Below are 12106 nucleotides of genomic sequence, written 5' to 3'. Positions count from 1 at the left end.
CTCAAACGTTAATATAACATATTGTCTCCCCCGTCTCAAAATACAATACAAACAGAGTCTTTCCTTCTCCTCTATACTCGTCAATGGCGGTGGTGTGATTGCTGTAACTGCAGAGATTTCGTTGGAACATGACTACTCTGAAGGATCGGTTTTGTTATCTACATCAGACAAAGACTATACTAAAGGCTGGTCTCTCTAAAAGATGTAAGGAAAAAAATTATGTGATAATAGGTGTGCTCTGTTTTTTGTTATTGTTGTTAGTTTAATATCTTCAGTAGTTAGAAATAAGTTTTTGGAGTGTAATGTGTGGGTATGCATGTTTGTGTTTCACAATGTTTGCTAGGGTTTGATCGCAACTAGCTTTCTGAGTGGTTACGCTAATAAAATTGTTGATTGGATAAGGGATGTTTATCATGGTGGAAATCTGTTTCTTATCTGTTAAGGTTTACTGCATTTACAGGAGTAAACATGATTTTATGTTTTAGTTATGAAGTTTTCAATTTGTTAATGTGGTTGAAGATGATGAGTTTGATCATGAAATTTTGTTTTTAAATTACAGATGCATGATCCTTTGATTACCATCATATTTCACCATGGAGGGTCATTTATCACAGAGCGTGATGAAAGTGTGAATTACAATAGTGGACAGATTTCTGAGTTGCCGAGAATTGACATAGACACACTAGATGTATTTTTTGTCCGAGACTACTACAAGAATATTGGGTATGACAATGTGACTCACTGTTGGTGGTTGGTGTCTAATAGGCCGTTGCAAACTGGTCTTAGAGCTGTGACACATGACAAAAAGTTCATGGAGATGTGTTACCTAGCTCAGAAGAACAATGAAATTATTCATGTGTACTATAAACATGGAGTCTCTAAACCTGTGTTTAATGAGAAAGCAGAACCAGCATCATCCAAAGGCAAGGAGTTAATAGTGCTACAAGACCTTATTCCACATCCATACCCCACCATCAATGTCACAACCAATACAATTTTCACCACATCACCATCAACTCCAATATCAGAGCCAACTCACACCACTAGCTCCAAAACAATTCCCACCACATTACCACCAATTCCAAGTTCAGAATCAATACACACCACTGCTGCTCCTACTACTAACCTCACCCCACCACCAAAAATAATGGCACAACCCATAGCTGCTCCTAGTACTAAGCCCAACCCACCACCAAAATTAATGGTAGTAATAGAAGATTATGAAATATAACTGCTGAGTAGTAAATCCCTTTATTGTTGTTTATTATTAGATATCTTAATTATTGTTGTTTATTGTTATATATGTGTACTGAGTAGTAAATCTGTTTACTGCTATTTAGAACAGTTGAGTAGTTATTGTATAAATTAGATGCTGCATAGTTGATGGTTGCTATATATGGATAGTGTCTGTTTACTCTGTTGAGGGACCAATGTGATGTCACTTACACAACTTTAGGGACCATTCTGAGTTTATTAATACAACATGAGGGACCTTTTTGAGGCTCGATTATAAACTTTTTGTACTGGCATTTTTGGTTATGCAGGGACTTATCCATGCAGTTTAGGATGTGTTCCCAAATATCCATCACAGATTCTGTGTTTGGCATTTATGGAGGAACTTCAACAAACAGTGGAAGAATAATCAGTTTAGAGGTTTAATTTGGGAGTGTGCAAGGTCTACAACTCAAACACACCAGCTACTACCACCCAACCAACCAGCACCCCACCTGCAAGTACTCTATCTACAAGCACTCCATCTGCAAGCACTCAACCAGCAAGCATAATGAGATTTGTGCCTAATCCTGGATTCAAGCCATCCAGAACCAAGAATGAATGACTTAAATTATTATCTTTAGGGACAGATGGTGTCTTTGTTTGTCTGTTTTAGTGAAGGAATTTACTTTGTATGCTTTCTTAATTAGGATTCCAGTGTTAGAGATTTTAGTATTGGAAACTTATCAGACTTATATTTTGACAACTCTGGTATACATGGTGACTATTGTTCTGGCTTTATAATGCCTTATTTTGAATGTATTTTTTACATTATGAAACATGAATTATAACTTTCTTGAATTGATCTGTGTCAAATTTTTAATTTTATTTTGTCCTCTTATATGCTATTAAGATGCATTCCAAACACTGTTCATTTCTATTTTATTTACAAGAATTATATTTTGGATGAATATATTAGTAGTCCATATTGTTTCTCCAATTTTCAAAATATGTAAGCACAACAGTGTTAAACACTTTAATTTGCATTTCTTTCAAACAAACTGATAGGTACAACTATAGGAATAACATATGTATGTCATTTGTTTTTTGTTAGATATAATTAGCTAAATTGCCTATCTAACTTTAAGAGAAGAACAGCTACTGTAATCAGCAGCATAAATACAAGCACCAAAACTCCACCCACTTTTAGAACCCTAACTTCAAACTCTAATCTTCCAAATTTTCAAGCAATCTTCATCTTCCATTCTTCATTGTCAATTGAAGGGCTTGTTCTACCATCACATGTTATCACATCTTCTTCAAAAATTTTATCTAGCCACAGAAACAACCCACACCACCTCTTACCAACAGTCTGCACCTAAGAAAGTGAATCAACCAAGTTTATATCCAGAATTACAACAAACAACAACAACCACTTACATTGTAGTTTGGGCAACCCACAAATGGTCTTCCTGGATTAGAATCCGTTGCTGACCATCGCAGCACTAGTCTCGACCTACACCCACACCATTATGGCAAACACAAATTCCTGTTTTTGTTCATTCTCCTCATAATGCTTCCAAACGATCGTGGGTTGTTCGAGCTCCCAACTGCGTTGCTCGCGCTAGCCATTGCCATCTGGCTATGAAGATGCTGAAGAGAATCTAAGGGAAGAGAAGAGAAGGGGCACTGGAGATTGATCTTCAAATTTGGGAATTAGGGTTTTTAACTTCAAAATAGGGACCAAATTGACTCAACAAAGTTTACTCATCCACATCAGCTAGCCGTTAGCCTCGCCAGCGTGTCACCCTATAGTCCAAATCAGCTTTTCGATAATGCCAGCTGGAGGAAATGTGTCGGCAGGACGAGACTGAATCTCGGAGTACAATTTCAGAGACAAATATAGGTAACTATTAAATTCAAGGACTACTATAAAGTACAAGTGTAACTTTTGGGACCACTCTGAGACTTAACTCCACTCTATGTGAGACTTGAGCTTAATCCTTCTAAATTTTTTTTCAATTAGTAAAGTATAATCTCTCAAAAAAATATATAAAAAAATTAAATAATAAAAAAATTATATTTTAAATTTTTAACAAACAATTCAGAAAAAAATTACATCCACTTTCGGATAAAAATTTATTAAGATGAAAATCTTTTGTTTGGGCTTAGGCCAGTTTCAGTTCCCCAAGGCCCAAAAAGAGCATTGTAGTAGCAGTCTAGCAGAAAAGAGGAAAGCAGCTGCACTGGGCCTTGTTGCAAGCGGAAGGAAAATGATGTTGAGTCGGCGGGTGGCCGCAGCACTGCCGTTCCGGTTCGCCGCTCCTGCCGCGAACCAAGTTCCCATGCCAAAGCACCACCTTCCTCTTATATCCTTCCATCCCGAAAACGTTGCCGTTTTATGCTCCAGATCCAACTCCAGCTTAAGTCAACAATCGGAAACGGAGCATGTTGACTACTCACTGTTTCGGACGCAGCAGACTAACCTCAAACCAGGCCTTTATCTCGTTGGAACACCAATTGGAAATCTCGAAGATATCACCTTTAGGTACGTACCCTTCTCAAATTCAATTTTTCTTTTCTTCAATCTTCTCTTTTCAAATTTTTAGTTTCTTTCTTTCTTTTCTTTTTTTTTTCCCAGGGCTCTTCGCGTGCTGAACTCTGCAAATGTGATTCTCTCGGAAGATACGAGGCACTCTGGCAAGTTGCTTCATCACTACAACATCAAAACTCCCCTCGTATGCTAAACCTCCGTTCTCTCTTCTTCTTTGCTTTCTCCGATCCCTCTTTGCAATTGTATTCATTCTGATTGTGTTCTTTAGAGGTTCAGATGAGTTATCACAAGTTCAACGAGTCGCAAAGGGAGCAACTTGTGTTGAAGAGGCTCAAAGAAGGCGAGATTGTGGCCCTCATATCTGATGCTGGAACTCCAGGCATCAGTGATCCTGGCATGGAATTGGTAACTAACTACTTTGCTCTCTTTCTTTCTTTATTTCTTTGTACAATGATTTTCAATCTCTCAGAATGGATTAGTGCAGGCCAAATTATGTATTAGTGAAAATATCCTTGTTGTTCCAATCCCTGGTCCCTGTGCTTTGGTATCAGCTCTTTCTGCTTCGGGTTTGCCTACTCACGAGTTCACATTTGGTAATTTACTAACTGCATAAACCCTTGCTCCATGCACTCTTTGAGTAGCTTTGCCATTATGGGACCTAACATGTGAACATCATGACATCTTTTTGTTTGTAGTTGGTTTTCTTCCAAAGCATTCAGGATCAAGAAGGAAGAGGCTTATGTCTTTGGCAGATCAAACAGCTACACAGATATTTTATGTTCCTCCTCACAAGCTTTCCCAATTTCTTGAAGAGGCTTCTTCTATATTTGGTGATGCAAGGTACCCTTGACTTCTATGAACTTGAAAACTTGTTTCTCTAGTTTTATAATATATTAATCTTTGAGCTTGTGGACCACGTCTTTTTACACAGTTTATTTTTCTTCTAAATACTTGTTTGGGTAATAAAGGAGGAACAGAGGCACGTGATGTTGTGAAGTAATATTGAGGCATGAATTGGCTAACTCTTCATTTTGATGATATTTCAGGCAATGTGTCATTGCTCGGGAAATGACCAAGTTACATGAAGAGGTAAGTTTCGCATTTATGCCTCTGAAGCCAGCATTTAATTTAAAACTTTATAGTAAGGCAATTGTTCCGGTAGCTTCCAGAAACTGGAGGATATACATTATTACATGATAAATCTGATTGTGTATGTATTTAACCATAAAGTGAATTCCTATGCATATTTTATTTAATTCTAGAATATTGTGTTTGAATTAAACTTTAAATAATTAACTTACAGCATCATTTTTATTCTTATAGGAATATAAAGCTTAAGAAATACATGCGTAATCCTAGAGTACATTTAATGCGTGTTCCAAAAGCTTATTTTTATCCAAACCTTAACTGTAAGTTGAATTGGTTAAGACTTAAGGGTGAGTTATGGTGCCTTCTGTGTTGGCTAGCTGCGATCTGTGGCTAGCGTGGCTATGGGAGCCTGACCTGTGATGATACGACACATGATGGGTTGACTGGCGAGTTGGACCACAGGACTCCAGGTTTGAAGGACGGTAACTCTCCTAAGGAGGACGGTAATTATGAATGTCTGTGCTTAGCCTTGCCATTTAGTTAAACTTGTACAAAAATAAAGGAAACTACTTGTGGAAATTAAATTAAGCAAAGAAGTAGTGATGAAAGAAAAAAAAAAACTTGATGAAAGAAGTAAATTTTGAAGAAAATGAAAATAAAAAATATCATGAATGAAACTTAAGCGGCAGAGAGAGCCCTGAACGCTGGCTTCCATGGAAGAAAACGTAAGGTTCCGACTGTCACAGGTGTAGGTGACTGGCTTGTTCCGATCGGAATTTTCTGGCTGTGGCGAAGGGAGGACCTTCTGGCAACAGTAGGAGCTGGTTTTGTCAAGGTAGCTGATCTTCACTTTCCACATGAGCGGTTTCAATTTCTGTAAGAAGCCATAGTCATGGGGTTAGTAATATGTTGGACTCTCGATTTGCAGGGGTCAGGAATTTGTTTTGTAAATGGAAAGTGATCTGGAAGGGGACTTCGATTTTTTAGGCCATTGGACGAATGAGTGGAGCTCGGACTCCGGGGATGAGGAGCAGGAGATGGATGGGCTCGATGTATGGCATCAGAGGAAAGGGAGACTGATATGTGTTATGAAAGAAGCAATCCTACCCCACGGTAAAAGATGCAAAATTATCCGTGCTTAATTTGCTAAACATGCCTTAAGGAAACTAACTACGAAGCCACGCGTCAGCATCCCATTGGACGCTCATCTTATAGCCACCGCTAGCCACGACTACCGTGGCCACCAGAGACGCAGCCTTATTTCGTATGTTAAAAATGTATATTGAGATCATGTTATGTGATAATGCATGATAGAAGACAAATTACCCTCTAGTTTCCGGAAGGATACTGGAACAATTTTGTTAAAGTAATCATCTTATTTCAATTATGGTTCTTCTGAAGCAATTGATTTTACAACTACTTTATCACCAAACCGCTGGTTAACAAGGTCAACCAGGGCTATACTTTCTTTTTCCCTCGTTTTTACATGGAAGACATTTCTTCTGCAGTTTTGGCGTGGTACGGTAAGAGAGGCCAAGGAAGTCTTTTTGATGCGGCAGCCGAAGGGAGAACTAACCATATTGATTGAAGGGCAAACAAGTTCTAAAGTGGAACCTCCATCAGACAGTGAGCTTGAAGATGAACTAAGAGAATTGATTGCAAGTGGCGAGACTCTATCCACGGTAATAGCTTCCTTCCATTAGGATGCTGGATTATTTAAATATACTCATTAAGCTGCTGAAGTCGGATACATTCATATGTTTCATGGGAGCTTGATATAATTTAAACATCAAATTATCCATATGATCGTCCAGATCATGCTAACAAAGGTTGTAAATCCTAGCTTTCATGGTTTGGTGTGGCCTTGTAAAAGTAATTTTCTCAAAGGGTTACTTGCAGAATAAAAGTAAAAGCAACAGAGACAAAAGTAACAATCCATATTTTGTATTCCATATAATAGGCTGTTAATCATTTTTAGCGGAAGTTGGTCTTCATCTTTTTTTTGGTTAATCTGCAGTAGTTCATTTTCACCATTAAAACACTTAATTACTGTATCATTTTGAGCGTTTGATTGTTAAATGAAAACTGCTGATGTGAATGTAGGCTGTGAAATTGGTTGCTGGCAGAACATCAGCGAGTAAAAAGACTATATATTCACTTGCATTAAAAACATTTGGAAAGCAGCTTCAAGGGGAAGACGATTCAAACTAGTGGCAACTTTTTATATGGTAAGGTTGATGTTACTGTGCTACTGTTTTATTCATGCCTTTTCTGGTGGCTCAATCCATCAATTGGGATCGATGGTGTTCTACCAAAAGGAACGATTTTCCACCCTTGTTGAAGCATTAGTAGTGATCATATCTACAATGATTTGATTGGTCTCCTAGAGTGCAAGTTGTTGCCTTGGCTCTCCAGGGTCCAGTAGCAAAAAATTGGTTGTAACGTAGGCGAGGAAAATCCGAAAATGTCAAGGCGTAATTTCTTATTTATTTTTGTAACCAATTTGCTTCATCTGATTGTGGTGATTGGCGAAACGGTGTTGTATTTATCTGCCCTGAATTGAACCTCTGTATTATGCAGAATGCTAAATTCGAATGTACATATTGGACGACTGATGAGCTGCGTCTTGAACGAAGAACTAGAAAATATGCCAATACTTCAAATGGCTTAACCTAATAATGTTGATATAATTCTAAATAGTGAAATTTACATAGTGGTAAAACCCCTTTGTTGTAGATGAGAGAAGTAAAAGATAGATAACCCTAAAATTATGTGGGAAAAATGATGTATGTACATGGAAGGGGATGGGGTAAAAAGACAAGGAGGTCGGGATCATGTGTGTAAAAGAACCCTTTCAAAAAAGAAAGAAGAAACCCCACCCGCCCTCAACTCCCTATTGCATTGCATTTGCATTTGCATGAGGATGAAACTCAAAGATCCTCTGGCCCGTTGCTAAGATGCGCCGGGGGTCGAATTGCATCTTCCTGGAGTAGAATTGGTCCCACCTATCTCCAAAGTGGTCCATCCATTCCTGTTGGGTTGTGTAATGAGGCAGGTACTGTTTGGCGTTGATCTCCGCATCATTGCAGAATTCCAGGATCCGACGGTTCTGATCATTCAGGTACTCCAGCGCCTCATCGTCCAGCGCTGATCTCAGAAATGCCACCAGGTAAAACACATCCTCCTCTGGCGTCACCACCGAGTTCCTCTGGTCCCACCTGTACATACAAATAACCCTCACCAAATTAAACACACGTTTACCAGGTGATGCATGCAAATGCAATACACACACACACACACACACACTCACTGGTGGTTAGTTGTTGCTACTTACTACGTTAATTGTTAAGAATGCCTCTGCTCTTTGACTTGTCATAGCCCTTTATTATTTATGAATTGGTTACCCCTTATCAAGCAATCATTAGAATGAATGAATGTATGAATTAATTAATTAGTTAGGGGTTGTATACTAGTCCTACTAACTGTTGAAGGAGAGTGTCCCAATGGAAGATCATCTGACACTAGAATCTTCCCGGGCCAGTTGGATGAATAATCACAGCCATCCATTTTGTTTGAATATGATCCATCTAGCTGGCTTTGATGCACATGCTTGCCTACAACCCTCGTGTCTTCATCCTCTCCTTATCACAGCACCGCTCTATCTTTTTGCTCCTTCAACCATTCTTCTATTATTTCTTTACTCTAATTAAGCTATGCCTATTTATTTTATTAATTCATGTTTCAACTAATAATTCTTGACCCATCTAAGGTCTCATCTTTTATCTTCAATTATTCCAAGAAACAGCCATGTCACCTAATTCAGGAATCGTTGCAGTGCAGGACGGGACCTCGATATATATAATCAAATGTATTATACTAATATCTGATGTTTCAATAGTGAAATTTTTAAAGATTATGATGCGTGCCACGATTATTGCCAATAATGTTGGAGTATAAAGTATGCATATAATAATTTCTCATTTCTTATTTCTTGTTTTATCAATTATACGCATTATATATGAAGTGGGAAAAGGATATGACCTGAACACTACGACACTCGGAGAAATGCTGTCGGCAAATGATATGTCGTATGTGAAGGGATGCATTAATATGTGTTATATTGTGTGATAGAAATAGAACAGACCATAGCTCTATGCCTCTATGCATGCATGAAAGCATGCATTGTGGTTTTATTCTAGTTGGTTAGTTCGTTCTAGATATAAAAATGGCATGCATGAATATGATCATTCATATATTGAAATATATAAGTTTAGCAATTAATATTTATATATCCGTGGGCGGAATTAATTAATTCTTACTTGTCTTTGTTCATAGGGTAGATGAGAATTGGCCCACTAGTCTTATTTCCAAGAATGCCCTTGAACACCCCCTTGTCAAAGTCCACTATTCTAGATTTTGGAACAAAAAGGTTGAGCCATGGATGGGGAACCTCCCATAAACCCTTGGACCTAAGCTTGAGCTCTGCCTTATGTACTCTGTCCAAAAAATCTACATAAGGCAGGTCCGTTGTGAACACCGATGCTGGTATAAAATCCAACTTTATCAATAGAGCTTCTATTTCCTGCAGCATTAACACATCCAAATTAAAAAAATAATCATGTATATCACATCTAATTTAAATATAATGATATAATATATGAGCACAGAGTCACATAGAAATTAAATAATATTAATCGAAAAAGAAAGCTGTTAGCTAACTAAGGTAGCTGCTGCTTTTGTCGGGATGATGAGAAAGGGGGTATTATTTTAATGAGTTAATTAAGGTTGGAAAGCATGAAAAGAAAGGTTAAAAAGAAGCTAGAGAATAATCTGGTGGGCGGGCGGCGTACTTTAAAGTTAAACTAAAACGTGGAATAAAGTATTGGAAAGGTTGCCTTCAGTGTTGTGATTGAATCGAGATGATAGATTGCCCAAGATCTTCTGTGTTTTCTTGTGTATGTATTATTGCTTTCTGTTGTGCAAATTGGTCTTTGTTTGTGTACAGAGAATAAACATATATACGAGGACAACGATGCAAGAAGCAGCTATTCCTTCAACTTCAATAAATAGTGACCACGTAAACAGACAAAGAAAAAAGACTTGTCTGGTCATAGGATTTAAGGTAGAAAAGATAACATATTTTAATTAAAAATTAAACAGCAAATACCTGATCAATAGAATCAGCTTGATGTTGGTGGTAATTCTTGGTAAACTCCAGGCAGTATAAAACACCACCATCGGCATTTTTATTGAGGGAACTGATCTTGACAGGGTTACTTGGTGAGAAAAAAGAGGACCTCCAATTATTGATCAACCCTTCATCTACTATCACAAACCCCTCTATATAATCCAACCTCTCTTTGTTACCTTCCACAGATATCAGGTACTCCTGATCCTTAGTAAACTTGGCAAAATTCGAATACAGCACTCGTATCCAACGAACCTGATGATAATCATCATTAACCATTCAGTTTACCTTTTGGATAATTTAATTTAATGGTAAAATATATAATAATAAGGTAGCAGATAGAATTGAGTGTGGCCCAGATAGAGAAGGGACACGTAAACAAGATGGGTGATTTTATGCTATGGTTAGGCAAAAGCATCCCATCGAAAACGACCCTTTTCAGGTTTTGTCTCTGATTGATGATGTGAAGAAAGATTTGCAAGAAAAGACGTATCATGTGCCCCACGTTGCAACCAATGCTGCTTTTTGGTTCATGGCAAAATATGATGACACAGTTACGCACTACTACTGTACTATTTCAACCAATTTGCTTTTCTAACTAGTTATTTTTAATTAATTAAGAAGTTTGAAGTATATAGACATACTCTTTGTGGAGCTGGCTCGAGAGCAATTCTAGCTCTTGTGATGATTCCAAACTGACCAAGACCACCAAGAACAGCATGGAACAACTCTGAGTTACTCTCTTCCGAACACGTCAACACCTCACCTTTACCTGTTACAGTTGTACACATTATATTCAAAGTTAAATTATTAAAGTAGCTCTAATAATGAACCATATATGCTGCTTCAGGTACCTGTAACAACATCGAGCTGATGGACATTGGAGATTTGGGGGCCGTGATGGAAGGCTTGACCACTGATGCCAGCGTTGGAGAGGGTACCACCCACAGATAAGTACAAATAATCAGTCCAAGACATGGGTGCCAACCCATACTGGAGAGTGGCCTTCAACACATTTATCCACAACTCTCCACCCCACACGTCCACATACATTCCCTTCTCACACACACTTGGCGCTGGAGGACCACCTCCAACACCCTTCTTACTCCCCATATCTATCACCACTCCCTTCGTCCCTCTCTTTATCAATCCCTGCCCATTTATGGAGTGCCCGTGCCCTCTTGCAGACACTGAAAACCCTCCCTCGTACGCCGCTCTAACCAACTGAGCTATATCATCTGCCGAACCAGGGTGCATAACTGCCAGAGGCTCCCCTTTATCAAGCATCCCAAAATCCACCGAAGCCGCTTCTACTTCTGAGTTGTCCACGCTGAGTTGGCTCTGGAGTTCGGTTGGGACCACGGTGAACCCAACCGTGACTATCAACCGGCATATGGCGAATGTTAAGAGGACAAGCCTCACGGCCATTTTCATTAATTAATTTGCTTCCCGTGTATGTGTATGTTGTTTCTCTAAGAACTAATAACAAGTAACCATCATAACATTATGTATATAATATCTATGCATGCCTGGATTGATGAGTACTGAGGAGTCATCGTAAGCAGTGCAGGATTTATTTGGCTTTAAAGATTTTGTACACAACCATGCACACAAACACACATCAAGATTCTCCGATCCCTTTTTTCTATTTTTTTGGATTCCTAATCTATCTCTAACGTCAGCAATAATGGAATTGAAGGAGAGAGAGAGAAATGATGAGCAGTGTCTAAGAAAGAAAGATGGGGTGTTAGTTGAAACAGAAATTGTGAAAGACTGAAAGTAAGAAGTGATTACTGTGTGTCTAGGATTTAAGATACAGGCTCTCAATTTATAGGACAGGCAACCACGAGAAGCTCACCATGCTTCACACTAAAACCACGTGGATCATCACGTGACCTGTGCCACCACACACGTGCCCCATTCTCCAATTTTATTGTGTATATTCTTACGACATGATGTAACACTGTTTTGACTACTTGTTCTACCATTCGGAATGGTTAAAACTTAAAAGCAAAACAATTGGAGAAAATTTAGGGTCAACCATTTATATTGATTAGTATCTG

At 38.4% G+C, this 12106-nt stretch overlaps 2 protein-coding genes across 14 annotated transcripts; one reads left to right on the top strand and one right to left on the bottom strand.

Annotated features, from left to right (window-relative positions):
* Nucleotides 3334-7531, top strand: LOC107607567 (ribosomal RNA small subunit methyltransferase I). Of its 13 annotated transcripts, none has more exons than XR_002350259.1 (11): nt 3334-3760; nt 3854-3950; nt 4043-4171; nt 4236-4359; nt 4462-4606; nt 4813-4855; nt 5233-5358; nt 5602-5690; nt 5784-6119; nt 6364-6537; nt 6959-7467. XR_002350259.1 is itself a non-coding variant. In XM_021106149.1 (9 exons), exons 1-8 carry the CDS (start codon nt 3360-3362, stop codon nt 7064-7066), a joined length of 1221 nt encoding a protein of 406 aa, XP_020961808.1. In that variant the 5' UTR covers nt 3334-3359; the 3' UTR covers nt 7067-7083; nt 7436-7531. The 13 variants fall into 13 exon arrangements, 5 of the variants coding, with proteins under 5 accessions (XP_020961808.1, XP_016164989.1, XP_020961809.1 ...); XR_002350254.1 differs by having other exon boundaries at nt 5202-5358; XR_002350255.1 differs by having other exon boundaries at nt 5202-5690; nt 5784-5968; nt 6045-6119.
* Nucleotides 7510-11854, bottom strand: LOC107610058 (cytokinin dehydrogenase 5). The gene is made up of 5 exons (XM_016312124.2): nt 10898-11854; nt 10688-10815; nt 10023-10298; nt 9175-9437; nt 7510-8073 (listed from the first exon to the last, which is right to left on the bottom strand). The coding sequence occupies exons 1-5, from the start codon at nt 11475-11477 to the stop codon at nt 7749-7751; spliced, it is 1572 nt and encodes a 523-aa protein (XP_016167610.1). The 5' UTR covers nt 11478-11854; the 3' UTR covers nt 7510-7748.

The sequence above is a fragment of the Arachis ipaensis genome, chromosome B07 (genome assembly GCF_000816755.2).
Source record: "Arachis ipaensis cultivar K30076 chromosome B07, Araip1.1, whole genome shotgun sequence".
NCBI lineage: Eukaryota > Viridiplantae > Streptophyta > Magnoliopsida > Fabales > Fabaceae > Arachis > Arachis ipaensis.
This window is presented reverse-complemented; position numbering and strand designations above follow the sequence as displayed.

Coding starts and splice junctions, on each gene's coding strand:
- LOC107607567 (XM_021106149.1), top strand. CDS start 3,360: ATGAAAATCTTTTGTTTGGGCTTAGGCCAGTTTCAGTTCCCCAAGGCC. Junction 4,856..6,363: donor TGACCAAGTTACATGAAGAG/GTAAGTTTCGCA, acceptor TTTCTTCTGCAG/TTTTGGCGTGGTACGGTAAG. Junction 6,538..6,958: donor GTGGCGAGACTCTATCCACG/GTAATAGCTTCC, acceptor ATGTGAATGTAG/GCTGTGAAATTGGTTGCTGG.
- LOC107610058 (XM_016312124.2), bottom strand. CDS start 11,477: ATGAAAATGGCCGTGAGGCTTGTCCTCTTAACATTCGCCATATGCCGG. Junction 10,299..10,687: donor TCGAGCCAGCTCCACAAAGA/GTATGTCTATAT, acceptor GATTATCATCAG/GTTCGTTGGATACGAGTGCT. Junction 9,438..10,022: donor AAGCTGATTCTATTGATCAG/GTATTTGCTGTT, acceptor TTAATGCTGCAG/GAAATAGAAGCTCTATTGAT.